The following is a 17,927-nucleotide window of genomic DNA, read 5'->3' as shown; positions in this document are numbered from 1 at the left end:
ACAGCTTTTGTTCCATTGTGGTGACTGTCTCACCTATTCAGTGAACACATGAGCACACACGTGTGCCAGGACCGGGCTGGGTGCTGGAGATCTGTCCGTGAAAAACCAACAAACACCACCATCCTCAGGGGAATGACAGTGTAAAGGCAGACACATGTTGGATGCCAAGACCAAGTCAGATGTTGAACTGTGGAGAGTGTTCCCCAGAGAAGCCTGCAGGCGAGAGGGTGGTGTGGTCAGAGCCTGGAGAAGCAGTCCCCACCAAATCAATATCAGTTCAGATTGCAGAGGGATCCTTTGTCCCTCTGGCTGCTGATGGCAGAGATGGAGAGAAGAGGGTTGGGTGGTAGCCCTGGAAAGGAGGTGTCAAATCACATGGAGGAAGAGGATACCCAGCAGGGAGGGTTCCCAGCTGCTTGTGACCAAGGTGGGGAGAGGCCTGCTGGAGACTCAGGTATTGGACAATAAAGCCACGAGGTGGCAGAGCCAGCAGAAGGAGGACAAGGAAGGAGGAGCTGTGACCCCTACACCCAGCTGTGACCTTGCCCACCTAGCTATGACCCCTGAAACCCCCTATGTGCAAAGCTGTGATCCCCCACATGTGTGATCCTATACAGCTGTTATCTTTCCCAAACATCTGTGACCTCTACATGGCTGTGACCCTGCCATACCTGTGACCACCTCACATCGCTTCCCTTGCAAGGCCTAGAAGACAGCCTTGGAGAAAGTGCAGCCTGGGGATGGCTGGAGCTGTCCTCTGGGTGTGGGTGATAGGGAGATGACTCAGGGGCCTGAGGGAACACAACCAGACAGCAGGCAGGGCTGACCCTGAGCACACATACCGCTTGGACCAATCAGACCAGCCACCAGCCAGCCAGGCAGGAGCAGGCCTGTGGGCAGGGCCCTGGGGTGGAGGAGGGGTTTGGGCTGCCAGGCTTCTTCCTGCTATTCCACCATTAGGCTTCTCCCTGGGACTGAGGCCAGCAAGAGAATGCTGGCCTGCTGGTTAGCTGGATTGTGCCAACGCAGCCATAGGTTTCTGGGGGTGACCTCCGAGTTACCCCAGTTTCAGAAAGTTGCATGGAGCATTGAGCCTCAGAAAGAAGGGGTCTTGATGTTTTCTTGCCCCCTCAGCCCTTGGGAGTTTTGCTAGCTTCTCTGACATAGTCATTACTCTGAGACCTGCTTTCTTTTTTTTTTTTTGTCTTTTTAGGGCCACGCTCGGGGCATATGGAGGTTCCCAGGCTAGGGGTCCAATCGGAGCTACAGCTGCTGGCCTCTGTCCACAGCCACAGCAACATGGAATCCAAGCTGCCTCTGTGACCTACACCACAGCTCATGGCAATGCCAGATCCTTAACCCACTGAGCGAGGCCAGGGATTGAACCCACAACCTCACCATGGTTCCTAGTCAGATTTGATTCTGCTGCACCACGACGGGAACTCCTTTTTTTTTTTTTTTTTTTTTTTGCTTTGTAGGGCCGCACCTGCAGTATATGGAGGTTCGTTCCTAGGCTAGGGATCTAGTCGGAGCTAGTAGCAGTAGTTCACAGCTACCATCTCTGGCTGGATCCCATGCCTAGGTGGTGGCTGATGTGCCCACAGCCCGCAGCACCTAGGCCCTCCTCCCTTTCAGCACTGCCAGCTTAGAAGCCAGCCTAGAAGACCAATCCAGATGGTAGCCAACTGTCACTGCTCCAGTAAGCGCCATGCCAGGGGGCCATGAGCTCAAGTTCAGACTGGCTATGGACCCTGGCAGTGCTTTCACATGAGCCAGGGACATAATGTTTCCTTCACCCAACTCTGGCAGGCAAGCCTGGGCCTGGGCACCCAGCAGGTCTCAGCTACTAGTGTCTGAATCAGCAAACAAGGAAAATCACATAGGAATGAATAAACTCATCATCAGTGATACATCCATGCTCATACATGTGGTCACACAAACATGGGGTCACACAGTCATAAGACACATAAGATGTCTGTGTCTCAAGCACACACAGAATCCTAGGTACCGGGTCCCACACTCACACATATTGACTCTAGTGGAATTTCTGGAGAGGCCCAGATGTCCACTAATTGGGGCTTCACAAAGACACAGTCACTGACCCAGCCCATATACAAAGGGTGACGACACACACAGCCCTGACTAGAGGAACACAGTGCCTTTCAGATGCAGGTCCCTAAAGCAGGGGTGACTTACCCGGTAGGTACAGGGCCATGACACTTATATGGGCCCAGAGAAAGCTTTTTCTTCTTCCTCTTTTTAGGGCTGCACCTGTAACATATGGCGGTTCCCAGGCTAGGGTTTGAATTGGAGCTGCAGCTGTTGGCCTACACAGCCAACAGTGATGCGAGTTCTGAGCCATGTTTATGACCTGCACCATAGTTCAGAGTGACACAAGATATTTAACTATCTGAGCAAGGCCAGGGATTGAACCTGGATCCTCATGGATAATAGTCTGGTTGGTTACCCCAGAGCCACAGCAGAAACTCCCCAGAGAAATGTTTTAATCTTTTGGAGTTCCAGTTGTGACTCAGTGGGTTGAGAACTCAGCATAGTATCCATGAGAATGCAGGTTCAATCCCTGGCCTTGCTCAGTGGGTTGCTGAAAACTGCAGAACAGATCACAGATGTGGGTTTGATCTGTCATTGCTGTGGCTGTGATGTAGGGTGGCAACCGTGGCTCAGAGAACTTCCATATGCAACAGGTGTGGCCCTAAAAAGAAAAAAAGAAAAAATTTTTAATCAGAAGAAAAAATATATTAATAATTAATAAGTAATAATGAATTCAGTTTGGATTATATGTCTTTATACAAATATAGTCATAAAATATTTTAAAAATATTGTGAGGAAGGGGCCAACAAAGGCGAAAATACCTAGGGCCCACAGACGTCATAATGCAGCCCTGCAGGGAAGGCACCCAGACGCCAGTATCGCAGACAGGCCTGCCCAGTCCTATCTGCCACCAGGATTGACTGACCTCCTGTACTGCCTTCACTCCACCTCATCCCAAATAAAGCACAAAGTCCAGCTCAAGTGCTGACGGAATGGGAGGGGTCACTTCCGGCCCAGACCTACCTCCTACCAAGAGCACTTTGCTAGGAGTGCACAGTCGGCTCCACTGTCTGAGCCAGCCCTCCAGCCCAGGGCCCACCCCCTTAGCCCGCCCCGAGACTGGGCGGGGTGACTCCCTATAAAGTCAGAGTTTCCTGCTGCAGTTTTTTCCGAGTCTCATTGCAGCTGGACCAGAGTTAAGGAACAGAATCTTGCTGAGCTCTTGCTGAGCCCTGCCTAGGCCCTCACCCCTGGGTCAGGAAATCTGGAGAATGAGGCCCTTCAGCCCTGAGGTCAGCAGGGGCAAGTGGGCAGACTGGGGGTGTAAGGAGGGCTGGGCTGACCTTTCCTATGTCATTGAGCATCCTTACCTCCAATGGCTGGCCAGGATTCCTGGGGGAAGAGACAGGAAAGCCCCCACTTGTTTCTGTCAGCCGGTCAGCCTGGAGGCTGAGGGCCTAGCCCTCAGCTGCACTTCTCTAGATAGCTATTATGGTTTCTGTGGCCCTTGGGAAGGCGGGTGGACAAGCTTAGAACAGGACTAGGCCTGTGGGAGACAGAGGGCAGTGGCCTGCCCAAGAGGCAACTCATATGAGCCCTCTAGTGGTCATGTTCCTTTCAGTGCCTCTCCTTTGCCCTCTGACCTCCCTGAGCCCCACTGGTCAATAGCTCTCTGAAACCAGAACAGAGATGGATTAATGAGCAAGGGACTTGGCCTGCCTGCTCTCGGTAGGGGTCAGAGAGTTCAAAGCCTGCTCTCAGCTCTGCCTCCCCTGGCCAGGTTTCCCTAGACCTGCCCTGTGCCATGGCAGCTCACCTGCTTCCCATCTGCACCCTCTTCCTGAACTTGCTCAGCGTGGCCCAAGGATCCAGGGACCCTGTGGTACCCAACCGGCCATTCACCACCATCTGGAATGCAAACACCCAGTGGTGTCTGAAGAGGCACGGCGTGGACGTGGATGTCAGTGTGTTTGAGGTGGTGGTCAACCCAGGGCAGACCTTCCGCGGCCCCAACATGACAATTTTCTACAGCTCCCAGCTGGGTACCTACCCTTACTACACATCTGCTGGGGAGCCTGTGTTTGGTGGCCTGCCCCAGAATGCCAGCCTGGATGTCCACCTGAACCGCACATTCAAGGACATCCTGGCTGCCATGCCTGAATCCAACTTCTCAGGGTTGGCGGTCATTGACTGGGAGGCATGGCGCCCACGCTGGGCCTTCAACTGGGATGCCAAGGACATTTACCGGCAGCGCTCGCGGGCACTGGTACAGAAGCAGCACCCAGACTGGCCAGCTCCTTGGGTGGAGGCAGCAGCTCAGGACCAGTTCCAGGAGGCTGCACAAACCTGGATGGCAGGCACCCTCAAGCTGGGACAAACACTGCGGCCTCATGGGCTCTGGGGCTTCTATGGCTTCCCTGACTGCTATAACTATGATTTTCAAAGATCCAACTACACAGGCCAGTGCCCCCCAGGAGTCAGTGCCCAGAATGACCAACTAGGGTGGCTGTGGGGCCAGAGCCGTGCCCTCTATCCTAGCATTTACCTGCCCGCAGCACTGGAGGGCACGAATAAGACTCAGCTGTATGTGCAGCATCGCGTCAGTGAGGCATTCCGTGTGGCTGCGGCTGCTGGGGACCCCAATCTGCCAGTGCTGCCCTATGCCCAGATCTTCTACGACATGACTAACCGCCCTCTGTCTCGGGTGAGTCTCCTGTGACCCTGTCCACGTTATAGCCTGTCTTGTTAGGAGTTAGTCTGGTACCTGAGGCCACATGGCCCTGGGGCACTTTAGCCTTGGGGTGCTTTCATCCATTTCCCTTTCACATTCTTTGAGCACCTACTGTGTGCCAAGCTAGAGTGGGGGCAGGGTTACCACTGGCCAGCAGGGCTAGAGCAGCCCCAGGTAGGGGTTGTCCCATCCAGGAGTGTCACAGCAGTCTGCTGTGGGGAGGCCCCACAGAGCTATGCTATCATTTCCCCAGGAGGAGCTGGAACACAGCCTGGGGGAGAGTGCAGCCCAGGGGGCAGCAGGAGTGGTGCTCTGGGTGAGCTGGGAGAACACAAGAACCAAGGTGAGCTCAGGCTCAGGATGGGGGTGAGGGTGGGGGCAGCTGCCAGGCTGACTGGGGAGACCCTGGCCCACCCTTACCCCTGCAGTCCTGGCTGACCAGCAGGTGAGTGCCTCAATGCCCTAGGTGGACCCATGCCTGGCCATGGTGTCCCTGACACTCCCTCTCCCATCTAGGAATCATGCCAGTCCATCAAGGAGTATGTCGACACGACGCTTGGGCCCTTCATCCTGAATGTAACCAGCGGGGCTCTTCTGTGCAGTCAGGCCGTGTGCTCTGGCCATGGCCGCTGTGTCCGGCGCCCCAGCCACACCGAGGCCCTCCCCATTCTCAACCCCAGCAGTTTCTCCATCAAGCCCACACCTGGTGGTGGGCCTCTGACTCTCCAAGGTGCCCTCTCACTCAAGGATCAGGTGCAGATGGCTGAGGAGTTCCAATGTCGCTGCTACCCTGGGTGGAGGGGAACATGGTGTGAGCAGCAGGGCACGTGGTGATTGGCACATGCATACATTGATACCTAATGCACTCTGGGCCTGGCTATGGCTTTCTCAAGTACAGACACAGTCACAGGAGTCATGATCACAGTCAGAAGTACACTCAGCCACTGTCATGAGCATATGCTAGCACATGCACATGTGCTTACAGACCAGGATAGTTGCATGAGGAGTTAGAGCCTTGGGCACCCGCCCAGTAGGATCAGAACTATTTCCTCCAGAGACCCAAGCCAGTCTTTAAACTGCAGCAATCATAAGAACTGATATTTACTGGACGTATACTCTTTCCAAGTCCTATGCTAAGCATTTTAAGTAGGCTGACTTAATTGTGAAATCCTAACACGACGCTATGAGGACACTGAGACACACATAGGGAGGGAAAGCATTTTACCCACAGTTGCACAGCCAGAAAATAGAGAAGAGAAGCTGAGATTCAAACCCAGGCTGTCTGGCTATAGAGGTAGAGCTCCTTGGCTCCCACTGTGTGTTGGTGGTAACCAGCCCTGTACGCCATCTCTTTTTGTTGTCCTTTTACGGCAGCACGTGGGCCACATGGAGGTTCTCAGAGCCTAGGGGGTCTAATCGGAGCTACAGCTGCTGGCCTAACCACAGCCATGCAGAATCTGCTCAGAGGTACTAGCCTCACAAACAAAGCAGACATGATTCTTACTTCAAGAAGCTGTTTATTTTTTATTTACATAGCTTTTTTAGGGGCCACACCTGCGGCATATGGAAGCTCCCAGGATAGGGGTCTAATCGGAGCTGTAGCCACCGGCCTACACCAGAGCCACAGCAACGCAGGATCCGAGCCGCGTCTGCGACCTACACCACAGATCACAGCAACGCCGGATCCTTAACCCACTGAGCAAGGCCAGGGATCGAACACGCGACGTCATGGTTCCTAGTCGGATTCGCTTTCGCAGCGCCACGACGGGAACTCCCCAAGGGCTGTTATTGAGCGCCTAAAACGTGCAGGCGTTGGGACCCAAAGAGCACAGGAAAACTTTCCTCTCACTCAGATTTCTGTCCAAAGGCGGCTGCTTCCCTGGGTGGGTCCTCAATTTCAGGAAGCAACTCGATCTGACCGCTACCATGCTGACCTGGAGGGAGATACCGGCGTAAGCCAAGACAAAGCTGAGCTGGGGTGTGACCTATCTGGGCCTGGGGCGGGGCGAGACGGAAGTCCAGCCAACCCGAGATGGACCCGGAGCTCGGTCCGAACTCAACTGGAGCAGGGCCTGGAAAAGCAAAGGCGGGAGGGGCAGAGGTGGAGCTAGCATTGAACCCGCTTTGGGTTTGGTCTGCGTTATTACGCGCCCGGCAGGGGACGGGGCCTGGACGCTCTGTAGTCGCCGCGACCGGGTGGTGCGCCGCGGGCGGGGACGGCTGCAGTGCGTCCGCCGCACCGCTAGGGGCCAGCGCCGAGAGAGGGAAGAATCACAGCCAGAGCCAGAGCCAGCGAGATACGGAGCCGTGCGGAGTGAGGACGCGGAGCATCCCGGAGCCCGGCGTCAACATGTCAGTATTGCTTCCTCCCCACGCGCGGCGTGTTCTCCTCATTGTTCCCGGCTCTCCCTGTCCGCAGAGGGCGTAGAGTCCTTAAGTTACTAAGCCTCCCTGCATGCCCCTCTTGCGTCTGACCTTTCTTCCCAGAGCATGCCGAGCCACACCCACCCAAAGCCCCCACCCCCAGACTCCACGGTTTGTCACCCACTGGGAGGAAGGGGAAAACCGAGGCTGGAGAGACTGCAGCTTTCTCTGGGGATTCGGGAGCCCCGCCCACAGTGGGTGGGGTCAGCACAGAAGCGGGCAAGCCCATGGGGAAGTCTGGGGGCTCCAGACCCAGGGGCGGATCTTGGGGCTTCTTACCTCCTGGCCCGCGGGTGCAGCTGTTGCGGAGGTGGCTGATGCAGGTGAGGGACTTCTAGCCTTCTTAATGGGATGTGGTGTGAGGAGAGGGGGCTACTGTTACTGACCAGTGTGGACTGGCCTCAAGCTCAGGGGGCTTTACTGGGAAGGGGACCCAAGGCATTCCCCGTGGAGCAGGTCAGCAGAAGGGTGGAGCCCAGTGGCTACCTACCGCTAGCAATCCCCCACATAGGCCCTCCTGCCAGCAGGAACCTGGGATAGGATGGACAAACAATGGAGCTTGGGGGTGGGAGGTATGGGCCCCCTACCTGGTGGCAGTTGGGCACCCCGTGGATGTAGGAAGGAAGCTGTGGTTCTTATCTAGGGTGGCTACGAAACTCAGGCCAGTGGGGAACTAGGCCAGCAGGAGTCACAGTGCTATGTGATCCAGGCCCCTTGCTAGTGCTGCTGGGGCCCCTGCTGAGGAGACAGTAGGGTGCATGCCCAATCAAAGAGTCCTGAGCTGGGCAGTGTTGGGAGGGGGCCATGGACTCTGTGCCCCAGGCAGGGGAGGCAATCCAGGAAGGGAAAATTGAGCTGGATGCATGAGTGAATAGTGTCTCAGGATCAGTTAGGTGGCAGGCATGGCCCAGATACTCAAAAAGTCTGGGACTGAGGAGTTCTTGTTGTGGTGCAGTGGAAACAAATCCAACTAAGTATTCATGAGGACGCGGGTTCGATCCCAGGCCTTGCTCAGTGGGTTAGGGATCCAGCATTGCCATGAGCTGTGGTGTAGTTTGCAGATGCGGCTTGGATCCCATGTAGTAGCAGCTGCAGGTCCAACTTGACCCCTTCCTGGGAAGTTCCAGGTGCAGCCCTAAATAAAGCAGGAAAAAAAAAAAAAAAAAAGCTGGGACTGGAGTTCCCACTGTGGCACAATGGGTTAAGGATCCGACTTGTCTCTGTAGAGGCTCCAGTTTGATCCACAGCCCAGTGCAGTGGGTTAAGGACCCAACATTGCTGCTGCTGTGGCATGGGTCAAGCTCCAGCTTGGATTTGATCCCTAGCCTGGGAACTTCTGTGTGCCATGGGGACAGCAGAAAAAGAAAAAAGAAAAAAAAAAAAAAAGAGGCTGGAACCTGGAATAGGGAGAAGGGTGGGACAGGGGAGATCCTGGGGCAGCTGTGTTCCCTCTGAAGGGAATAATGGGTTTTGTCAGGGGGTTGTGGTGTCTAGTTTGCATGGTCTGTCTGATAGCCAGCCAGCTGCAATGGTATAGGGCCAGATCAACTGTCCTAGGGAGGACAAAGCTATAACCAGAGCAGGCTGGGGCTAGGACTTTTGGGATTCTGCCCCAGCTTTTAGCCCTCAGCCTCTGTCCAGTTGTAAGGCAGGGCACCTTGGACCCATCCCCTCTCCTCTCCACCTGAGTCAGCTCCCCCAGGTATAGGGGATGGGATCCTCCAGGTCACCTATGCCATCAGATGAATGTGGGGACAAAATGCAGCCCACCAGTTCCAGAATGCGTGGCCCTCGCTAGCACTCTGTCAGCCACTCCCTGCCCAACTCCATCCTCCCTTATGGCTCTGCCCAGCATGGCTGTTGTCCACAGGAGAGGCACCCTTAAGGTCTGAGGAGATACCACTGCTGGAGCCTAGGGCCTTAACCCCCAATCTGGCACTGAGCTACCTGCAAACCAGCAGGAGATGACCTCGGTTCCCAGCCTGACTCAGCTGAGCCTAGGATCCTACATGTAGGTGAAAGCTGAGTCTGAGCCCTGGCCCAGCCAAGCTGACCCCTACCCTAGACCCTGTTCACCAGGTGGAGTTGATCCTGAGTACCAGCCCAGCCCAGCTGACTCTGGATCCAGAGGTGACCCTGAGATCCAACTGGCCAAGCTGACCCTGGATCCTACACACCAGCCAGAGCTGACTCTGAGCCCCAGGCTAGATGAGCTGACCCTGGGTTCCACATGCCATCCAGAGCTGACCCTGGATCCTGCATGCCAGCCAGAGGAGACCCCAGTCCCCAACCTGGCTGAGCTGACCCTGGAGCCTGTGCACTGCCGACCTGAGCTCCTGGATGCCTGTGCCGACCTCATCAACGAGCAGTGGCCCCGCAGCCGTGCCTCCCGCCTGCACTCCTTGGGCCAGTCCTCAGATGCCTTCCCCCTCTGCTTGATGCTGCTGAGCCCCCATCCCATGCCGGGGGCACCCCCCATTGTGGTGGGCCATGCTCGCCTCTCACGCGTGCTGGACCGGCCCCAGAGCCTCCTAGTGGAGACAGTAGTGGTGGCCCGGGCCTTGAGGGGCCGTGGCTTTGGCCGCCGCCTCATGGAGGGCCTCGAGGCCTTTGCTCAGGCCCGGGGCTTCCACCGGTTACACCTCACCACCCATGACCAGCTGCACTTTTATGCCCATCTGGGCTACCAGCTGGGTGAGCCTGTGCAGGGCCTAGTCTTCACCAGTCGGCGGCTGCCTGCCACTCTGCTCAGTGCCTTCCCTAAGGCCCCCTTTCCCCAGCCACCCAGCAAGGCTCCTAGCCTGACTGCTCAGTCTGCCCCAAGAGCCCCCAGGGGGCCATTAGTGCCGCCCCCCCCTCCCCTGCCTGAGCCTGTGACCACCTTACCCCCACCCCCAGCAGGGCCCCTTCCACAAAGCCTGCTGAAGACACAATACCAAGACCTGAGAGGATGCCCCATATTCTGGATGGAGAAAGACATCTGAGGGCTACCTAGGGCAAGATACTGACTTTCTGGGTCCTTTCACTGCCCAGGACAGTAGTAGCCTAAGCCTACTGGCCATCCCTCAGCTCTAGCCCCTGAAGACAGCTTTAGCCTACCCATATTTCTTGAATGCTAGGGGGGCCAGAGGGTGGCTCCATGGCTGTGGCTCAGAGTGCTTAGTGTGGCTGAATAAAGGCTTCTGTTGGGTGTGGCTGTGACAGTGTATTTGTTGACCTCCTTCTCTCACCTCCCAGCCTTGGCTCAGTTCCCCTATCTCTGCAGGAGCCCCCATATCTACCTTGGCCTTAGGGCCACAGATGGAGGGACATCTGCCTTTTGCTCCTCTCACTCTGCCAGGCCCGGGGGACACAGTGTCTGTTTCCTTCCACATTCACTCATCACCATTCACTGAGCACCTACTGTATGTCAGGCACTGGTTTGGACACAGGCAGTAGTGAACTAGACAGACAGATAGGGTCTCAACCCAGGGGACAGGGCAGGCATACAGCGGCAGGATCCATGTCAGGACAGTGGGAGCTCAAGTGCCTTCACTCCACTTGGAGATACAGGAGACCTCCCAGAGGAGATGTTGTAGCAGACAGCTCAGTGCTGTGTAGAATTAAGCCAGGAAAGGTTGGGGTTGAGTGTTCTTGGGGCAGGAAGCAAGATGAGCAGAGGGAAGAAGGGGGTTTGTGAGAGTCATGGGAGGGAGGTGTCAGAGGGCACTATGATGCCATGACAGAGACAGACAACATGGAAAGGGAGCTGCCCAGGCCAGCTTGGGCTGTGGCTGCTCTGAGAGGCCTGTGAGACCCCTTGGGGACCGCTCTCCCCCCACCTCCCTTCCTTATGGGGAGGAGCTGGAGTTTTCCCAGCTTTCTCTGCTGTGTGGAAGGTGTGGCCATGGACTCTAAGTTCACATCCCTTCTCTCCTGCAGGTTACCATCCCTGGGGCATGACCATGCAGCTAGGCCTGGCCCTGGTGCTAGGGGTGGCCATGTGCTTGGGGTGTGGCCAGCCCCTGCTGCGGGCCCCTGAACGGCCCTTCTGTGTGCTGTGGAACGTGCCCTCGGCACGCTGTAAGGCCCTCTTTGGCGTTCACCTGCCACTAGAGGCCCTGGGCATCACAGCCAACCATGGTCAACGATTCCACGGCCAGAATATCACCATCTTCTACAAGAACCAGCTCGGCCTCTATCCCTACTTTGGGCCTAGGGGCACAGCTCACAATGGCGGCATCCCCCAGGCTGTGCCCCTTGACCACCACCTGGCACGGGCTGCCTATCAGATCCACCGCAGCCTGCGACCTGGCTTCACTGGCCTGGCAGTGCTGGACTGGGAGGAATGGTGTCCACTCTGGGCTGGGAACTGGGGCCGCCGCCAAGCCTATCAGGCAGCATCCTGTGCTTGGGCACAGCGGGTATATCCCAACCTGGATCCCCAGGAGCAGCTCTGCAAGGCTCGTGCTGGCTTTGAAGAGGCAGCCCGTGCACTGATGGAGGACACACTGCGGCTAGGCCGCATGCTGCGGCCCCATGGGCTCTGGGGCTTCTATCACTACCCAGCTTGTGGCAATGGCTGGCATGGTACGGCTTCTAATTACACAGGCCACTGCCATGCAGCTGCCCTGGCCCGCAACACCCAGCTGTATTGGCTCTGGGCTGCCTCCAGTGCCCTCTTCCCCAGCATCTACCTCCCACCTGGGCTACCACCTGCTTATCACCAGGCATTTGTGCGATACCGCCTGGAGGAGGCCTTCCGTGTGGCCCTTGTTGGACACCCACATCCCCTGCCTGTCCTGGCCTATGCCCGCCTTACACACCGGAACTCTGGAAGGTTCCTGTCCCAGGTAAGTGAAAGCTTAAGTCTAGGGGTCTGAGTGGGGAGGCATGATGTTCTCTGAGTGAAGGGCCTGAGACGCCACTCAGAGGCTCAGGGCCAAGTGGCCCTACTGTAGAGGTGGGATCACATCATGGCAGTGAGCCATGAAAGTGGAGGTAGGCCCAGATGGATCTGGCCAGCACAGATCTGGCTTAGCAGCTCTCTGCTTCCAGGATGAACTTGTGCAGACCATTGGTGTGAGTGCTGCACTGGGGGCAGCCGGCGTGGTGCTCTGGGGAGATCTGAGCTTCTCCAGTTCTGAGGTGATTTTTGCCTTGTCCAGCCTGCCACACAGCCCATGCTGGCATCCCATATCAGGGCCATGGAGCAGGAGCATTGATATATTCCTCCCCTCTCCTCAGGAGGAGTGTTGGCATCTCCGTGACTACCTAGTGGGCACCCTGGGCCCCTACGTGATCAACGTTACCAGGGCAGCCATGGCCTGCAGTCACCAGCGGTGCCATGGTCATGGCCGTTGTGCCTGGCAAGACCCAGGGCAGCTGAAAGTCTTTCTGCACCTGCACCCAGGTGGCAGCCCTGGAGCTTGGGAGTCCTTCAGCTGCCGCTGTTACTGGGGCTGGGCTGGCCCTACCTGTCAGGAGCCCAGGCCTGAGCTTGGGCCTGAAGAAGCAACGTAAAGCCAGGAGTCACCTGTCCCGGACCTTCTTGTTCCTGCTGCCAGTTTTCCAGTCCTGGAGGGAGGACTCTGTCTCACTCTTCTTCTATTTACGTTACAGTCAACTCTCCCCTCACACACCCCACTTCCCATGGGATCCCTGGGGAGTGGGAGAGGCCAGAGGAAACACACTATTTTAAAACTAGAGGCCCTGTGAGCTCACCTGATCCCTGATGACAGGGAAGCAGCCCCAAGAAAAGTCAATGTTCCAGAAGGTTAGGGTTGCCAGCCTAGGGCTCTGTTCTACACCTCACTGAGTCCATGGAGAGGTCAGGGACGACTCGTTCAGGGAAAGGTTGGCCCCATGAGCTTGGCTAAGATGTGTCAGTGCTAAGCTATTGTCTGTATCCTGCTTTCATCATAAAGTTACTTTTTCTTCACTGAGGTTTTATCCCCATTTCTACCAGAACCCACCCTCTTCCCGTCGTGAGGGTACAACTGCAAATGCCCAGAGCTGCCCGTCATGCACGGTGGGCAGCTCCAAGGGAGCAGCTTCAGAGTTAACGACTACACGTGTTTGTATGGGAGGAGGGGAAGCGCAGGGCATTGTGGGTGCAGAGTTCAGCTAGAGAGTTTTGTGGGTGTGGGTCTCGGGAGTAGACTACAATTCCCTAGGTGCCCTGCGCCCATCCGGCCCGCTGTAATCTGTGCGCGCAGCATCCTGGGAATAGTAGTTTCACCGGCGTGGATGTGGCGCTGAACCAAGTGGCCAGAGACTCGCCTTCCCAGCCGCCCATTTAGCAGGGCGGGGCGTTTCGACCCGTTTGGCAGGGTGAGGCGCCTGGTGAAGATGGTGGCGCGCGCGGCGTGTGCCTTCCACCGTCTGCTCAAGTCTCAGCTCAGTGCACTGGCCGGTGACTCATTGGTCTGGAGCCCTCACCCACCGGGTCCTTGACCCCGCGCCCGTCGGGCACCTGATTCCCGGCATGCCCCGCGCCCGAAAGGGCAACGCGCCCCGCAGAGGCGGCCAGCGCCGCGGAGGAGGTAGGTGGGGCGTCACGGGGAAACTGAGGAACGCCGAGCAGGGGCCCCTGCGTGGGTTCCCGTCGGTGTCCCGGAGGGTCCTGGGCAAGGGACTCCTTCTTTGACCAGTCTGGTGCCACCTTCTGCAGCTCCTCCGTGGTCGGCACGTGCCCCGGGAGTCAGCGGCCACGTGTGCGCCCAACTTGAGTGTGCTGCCTGCCTGTCTGGAGCCCTCTCTCTTGGCCCTGACCCTGTCCGTACCTACTGGCATTGGTTGGTTTTCTCATTGCTCCTTTACTCCAGTTGCCTGCTTTGCCGGACAATCTAGCCGGACGGAGCAGGAAGCCAGCCCCCTCGCCGAGACTTGATCCTTTCCTGGACTGGGCTAGCCTGGCCTATCCCAGAGAGCAGAGAGAGAGGATGATAGGGAAGATGCAAATTTTGGTCCTGGGCTGCTTGGCCCTAGAAGGTGGATGAGTGCCCTGGAACATGAGGCAGCCCTGAGAGTCGCTTATCAGCTCGGTCAGACCTGGAGAAAGAAGCATATAGTGGTGCAGTAAACACATATGTTTACTCTGCAGGGATGGGGTGCCTGTTAGGCACAGTTCAGATTTGGCAACCTCTTTCACGGGGCTTGGGTGCGGGTGTTACTGAACTAAACTTGGTTTCACTTGCCTACAAGCAGTAAAGCCAATCTGCTGACACTGGCTTGTGGGGAAGGAAAGTACAGTGTTTGCCTATGGTGTCAATACAAGGAGAAGGGATGGCTGGTGCTCAAAACCCCCAAACTCCTCAAAGGGTTTCAGTAAAGCGTTTTTACAGGCCAGGTGAGGGATTGGGGCGGGGGGGGGGGTGTCCTATGGTATATTATCATTCCTGCACAATTATCTGATTGATTAATGGTGAGGTAACAGGTCACAGGTGTTAACATTATCAGTCCTTATGTGCCAGTGAGTCTGGGAGCTTCCCACTCATGATCAGTAAGTAGATAATTTCTTCCATTATGGTGGTGATTTTAACATCTGTAAAACAGTTCAGGAAATTTGCATTAGATACTTAATAATAGATAATTCTAGGTACTTTAGAGAGGAGCCACAGCAGAGGATATATGGTAGGGTTCTGTTGCGGGAAGGCTCAGTATGATCCTGATGATCTCTGAGAGAGAACAGTGAGTGATGGGTTGAAGTGAGATCTTAATTCCCTGCTTAGGTATTGAACCTGGGCAGCCTAGGTGAAAACCCGGAAACCTAGCCACTAGACCAGCTAGAGGCTAAAAGCAGAGTTGCCCTGATTCTTGCCCCCTTTGAAAACAAGAATGTTTCAAGGAGGCAAAAACTGTAAAAACAGGTACAAGGTTTATTATCAGAGGCTAAGCAGGACTTGTGGGAGAGCACACAGAGAAGTAGTTTATTTACTTAATTTAAAAAAAAATTTTTTTTTCTTTTTTTTTGTCTTTTGAGGGCCGTACCTGTGGCATATGGAGATTCCCAGGCTAGGGGTTGAATTGGAGCTGTCGCTGTCGGCCTACGCCAGAGCCACAGCAATGCAAGATCTGAGCCGCGTCTGCAACATGCACCACAGCTCACGGCTATGCTGGATCCTTAACCCACTGAGCAAGGCCAGGGATCAAACCCGAAATCTCGTGGTTCCTAGTCGGATTAGTTTCCACTGTGCCACAGCGGGGGACTCCGAGAAGTAGTTTATTTACTTAAGACAGAGGCAAGGCAGTAATACACACCCAAAAGAAGAGTGCTGGTGTGGGCATCCTGAATGAGGAATGTGCATGAAAGGTGATTTATTAGCACCAGGCTGTATCTGAGTAAGCTAACCAGTCTTTATTTTGTCTTTTTTGTTTGTTTTTGTCTTTTCTAGGGCCGAACCCTCAGCATATGGAGGTTTCCAGGCCTAATTGAAGCTGTAGCCACCGGCCTATACCACAGCCACAGCAACACTGGATCCTTAACCAACTGAGCGAGGTCAGGGATCGAACCCGAAACCTCATGATTCCTAGTTGGATTCGTTAACCTCTGCGCCAGAACGGGAGCTCTGCTAACAAGCCTTTAGAGAGGCTTTAAATCACTTATTTGGGGGCAGTTCTGGGTCTTTGTTTTCCTTTGGCCAATTGGTTTATTTCTCACACATGATCAGACCCAGGGCCCTCCCAGATACACATATACATCTTTTATTTATTTATTTTTAATTTTTAATTTGTTTTATTATTTTTTTAAATTAAAAATTTTATTATAGTTGATCTACAATGTTCTGTCAATTTCTGCTGTACAGCAAAGTGCCTCAGTTATACATATATATACATGATTTTTCTCATTTTCTATCATGTTCCATCACAACTGATTAAATATAGTTCCCTGTGCTGAGTAGCTAGACCTCATTGCTTATCCACTCCAAGTGCAATAGTTTGCACCTACTATCCCATACTCCCAGTCCAAGCCACTCCCTTCCCCTCCCCCTCAGCAACCACAAGTCTATTCTCCATGTCCATGAGTTTGTTTCTTTTCTATAGATAGGTTCATTTGTGCCATGTATTAGATTCCAGATATAAGTGGTATCATATAGTATTTGTCTTTTTCCTTCTGACTTACTTCATTTAGTATGAGAATAAGTGAAGTAAGGCATGTTGCTGCAAATGGCATTATTTTGTTCTTTTTTGTGTCTGAATAGTATTCCATTGTGTATATGTACCACATCTTTTTTTTTCTTTGTCTTTTTGTCTTTTCTAGGGCTGCACCCGTGGCATATGGAGGTTCCCAGGCTAGGGGTCTAATAGGAACTACAGCTGCCGGCCTACACCAGAGCCACAGCAACGCGGGATCCGAGCTGCATCTGTGACCTACACCACAGCTCACGGCAACGCCAGATCCCCAACCCACTGAGCCAGGCCAGGGATTGAACCCAAAACCTCATGTTTCCTAGTTGGATTCGCTAACCACTGAGCCACGAGGGGAACTCCTGTACCACATCTTCTTAATCCATTCATCTGTCAGTGGACTTTTAGGTTGTTTCCATGTCTTGGCTATTGTGAATAGTTGCGTGCACCTATTGGCCTTCTACCCAAGATGGATTCTAGCACAAGGGCTTACACAAAGGTTAGCAGAACTTAATACGGCCTGATGTCTCCTCTCTTTTTGACCCCTAGGAGTCTTTTTGCCCATGTGTAGTCAGAGAAGTCTTGACTTCAAGAGTGACTAATCTGATCATCTTATCTTTATACTCCCGCAGAGCTCAGCCTCTTGCTATTAACTTTCTCCTTCAACTATCTCCTTAACTTTCTCCTTCTCCTTTTTTTTTTGCTTTTTAGGGCCACACCCTCAGCATGTGGATGTTCCCAGGCTAGGGGAGGAATTAGAGCTATAGCTGCCAGCCTACACCACAGCCACAGCAATGTGGGATCCGAGCCATGTCTTTGACCTACACCACAGCTCATGGCAGCGCTGGGTCCTTAACCCACTGAGCAAGGCCAGGGATTGAACCCACATTCTCATGGATACTAATCAGACTTGTTTCTGCTGAGCCACAACAGGAACTCCCACAAGGTCCAATTTACTCAGCCTAACAAGTCTCAACTGATCTCAGCCTGGGGTCCATTTACCTCCTACCTCATATCACCCCCCTGGTTGATGTGGACCCTAAAAAAATCTTTTTTGTTGTTGTTGCTATTTCTTGGGCCGCTCCCGCGGCATATGGAGGTTCCCAGGCTAGGGGTTGAATCGGAGCTGTAGCCACTGGCCTACTCCAGAGCCACAGCAACGCGGGATCCGAGCCGCGTCTGCAATCTACACCACAGCTCACGGCAACGCCGGATTGTTAACCCACTGAGCAAGGGCAGGGATAGAACCCGCAACCTCATGGTTCCTAGTCGGATTCATTAACCACTGCGCCACGACGGGAACTCCCTAAAAAAATCTTTATTGGGAAGATGAAAGGCAATGTGGAAGCTATGTCCATGTTCCATAACTTCATCAGTCTGGTAAGGAGCTTGCAGATCCTACCTAACTGAGGCCACAGAGCTCTTGCCCTGTCTTTAATAAGACCCAAGGTGATTTCCGCTATTAGTCAGCAGGGTCTGTTCTGAGGAGTGCCTTCAATCTCTGCATCACCACCATCTTATCTGGAAAACTGTTGTGCTCCAGAGAGAAAAAACTAAACAAATAGACTAAACAAGACAGGAGTTGGTAAAAATATTATTGTAGTCACTGTAA

At 54.4% G+C, this 17,927-nt stretch overlaps 4 protein-coding genes across 6 annotated transcripts in view; all 4 read left to right on the top strand.

Annotated features, from left to right (window-relative positions):
• Positions 1 to 3,227: 3,227 nt before the first annotated feature.
• Positions 3,228 to 5,896, top strand: HYAL1 (hyaluronidase 1). 2 transcript variants are annotated; one of them, XM_047774915.1, is made up of 4 exons: positions 3,228 to 3,344; positions 3,833 to 4,756; positions 5,037 to 5,126; positions 5,300 to 5,896. In XM_047774915.1, exons 1-4 carry the CDS (start codon positions 3,324 to 3,326, stop codon positions 5,615 to 5,617), a joined length of 1,353 nt encoding a protein of 450 aa, XP_047630871.1. In that variant the 5' UTR covers positions 3,228 to 3,323; the 3' UTR covers positions 5,618 to 5,896. The 2 variants fall into 2 exon arrangements, with proteins under 2 accessions (XP_047630871.1, XP_047630880.1); XM_047774924.1 differs by lacking the exon at positions 5,037 to 5,126.
• A 618-nt stretch (positions 5,897 to 6,514) lies between these two features.
• On the top strand, positions 6,515 to 10,403 carry NAA80 (N-alpha-acetyltransferase 80, NatH catalytic subunit). The gene is made up of 2 exons (XM_047774880.1): positions 6,515 to 7,135; positions 9,273 to 10,403. The coding sequence occupies exons 1-2, from the start codon at positions 6,816 to 6,818 to the stop codon at positions 10,189 to 10,191; spliced, it is 1,239 nt and encodes a 412-aa protein (XP_047630836.1). The 5' UTR covers positions 6,515 to 6,815; the 3' UTR covers positions 10,192 to 10,403.
• On the top strand, positions 7,142 to 13,127 carry HYAL3 (hyaluronidase 3). The gene is made up of 4 exons (XM_047774844.1): positions 7,142 to 7,530; positions 11,129 to 12,039; positions 12,245 to 12,334; positions 12,434 to 13,127. Exons 1-4 carry the CDS (start codon positions 7,239 to 7,241, stop codon positions 12,707 to 12,709), a joined length of 1,569 nt encoding a protein of 522 aa, XP_047630800.1. The 5' UTR covers positions 7,142 to 7,238; the 3' UTR covers positions 12,710 to 13,127.
• Positions 13,128 to 13,497: 370 nt separating this feature from the next.
• Positions 13,498 to 17,927, top strand: part of IFRD2 (interferon related developmental regulator 2) — a 33,085-nt gene continuing 28,655 nt past the window's right edge. For both annotated transcript variants that reach the window (XM_047774866.1, XM_047774857.1), the window contains exon 1: positions 13,498 to 13,731. Coding sequence is in view for 1 of the 2 variants with exons in the window: in XM_047774857.1 (XP_047630813.1) it covers positions 13,674 to 13,731 (58 nt within the window). In the remaining variant the exon portion in view is untranslated. The remainder of the gene's footprint in view (positions 13,732 to 17,927) is intronic.

This window comes from Phacochoerus africanus, chromosome 1 (assembly GCF_016906955.1).
Source record: "Phacochoerus africanus isolate WHEZ1 chromosome 1, ROS_Pafr_v1, whole genome shotgun sequence".
Lineage (NCBI taxonomy): Eukaryota > Metazoa > Chordata > Mammalia > Artiodactyla > Suidae > Phacochoerus > Phacochoerus africanus.
This window is presented reverse-complemented; position numbering and strand designations above follow the sequence as displayed.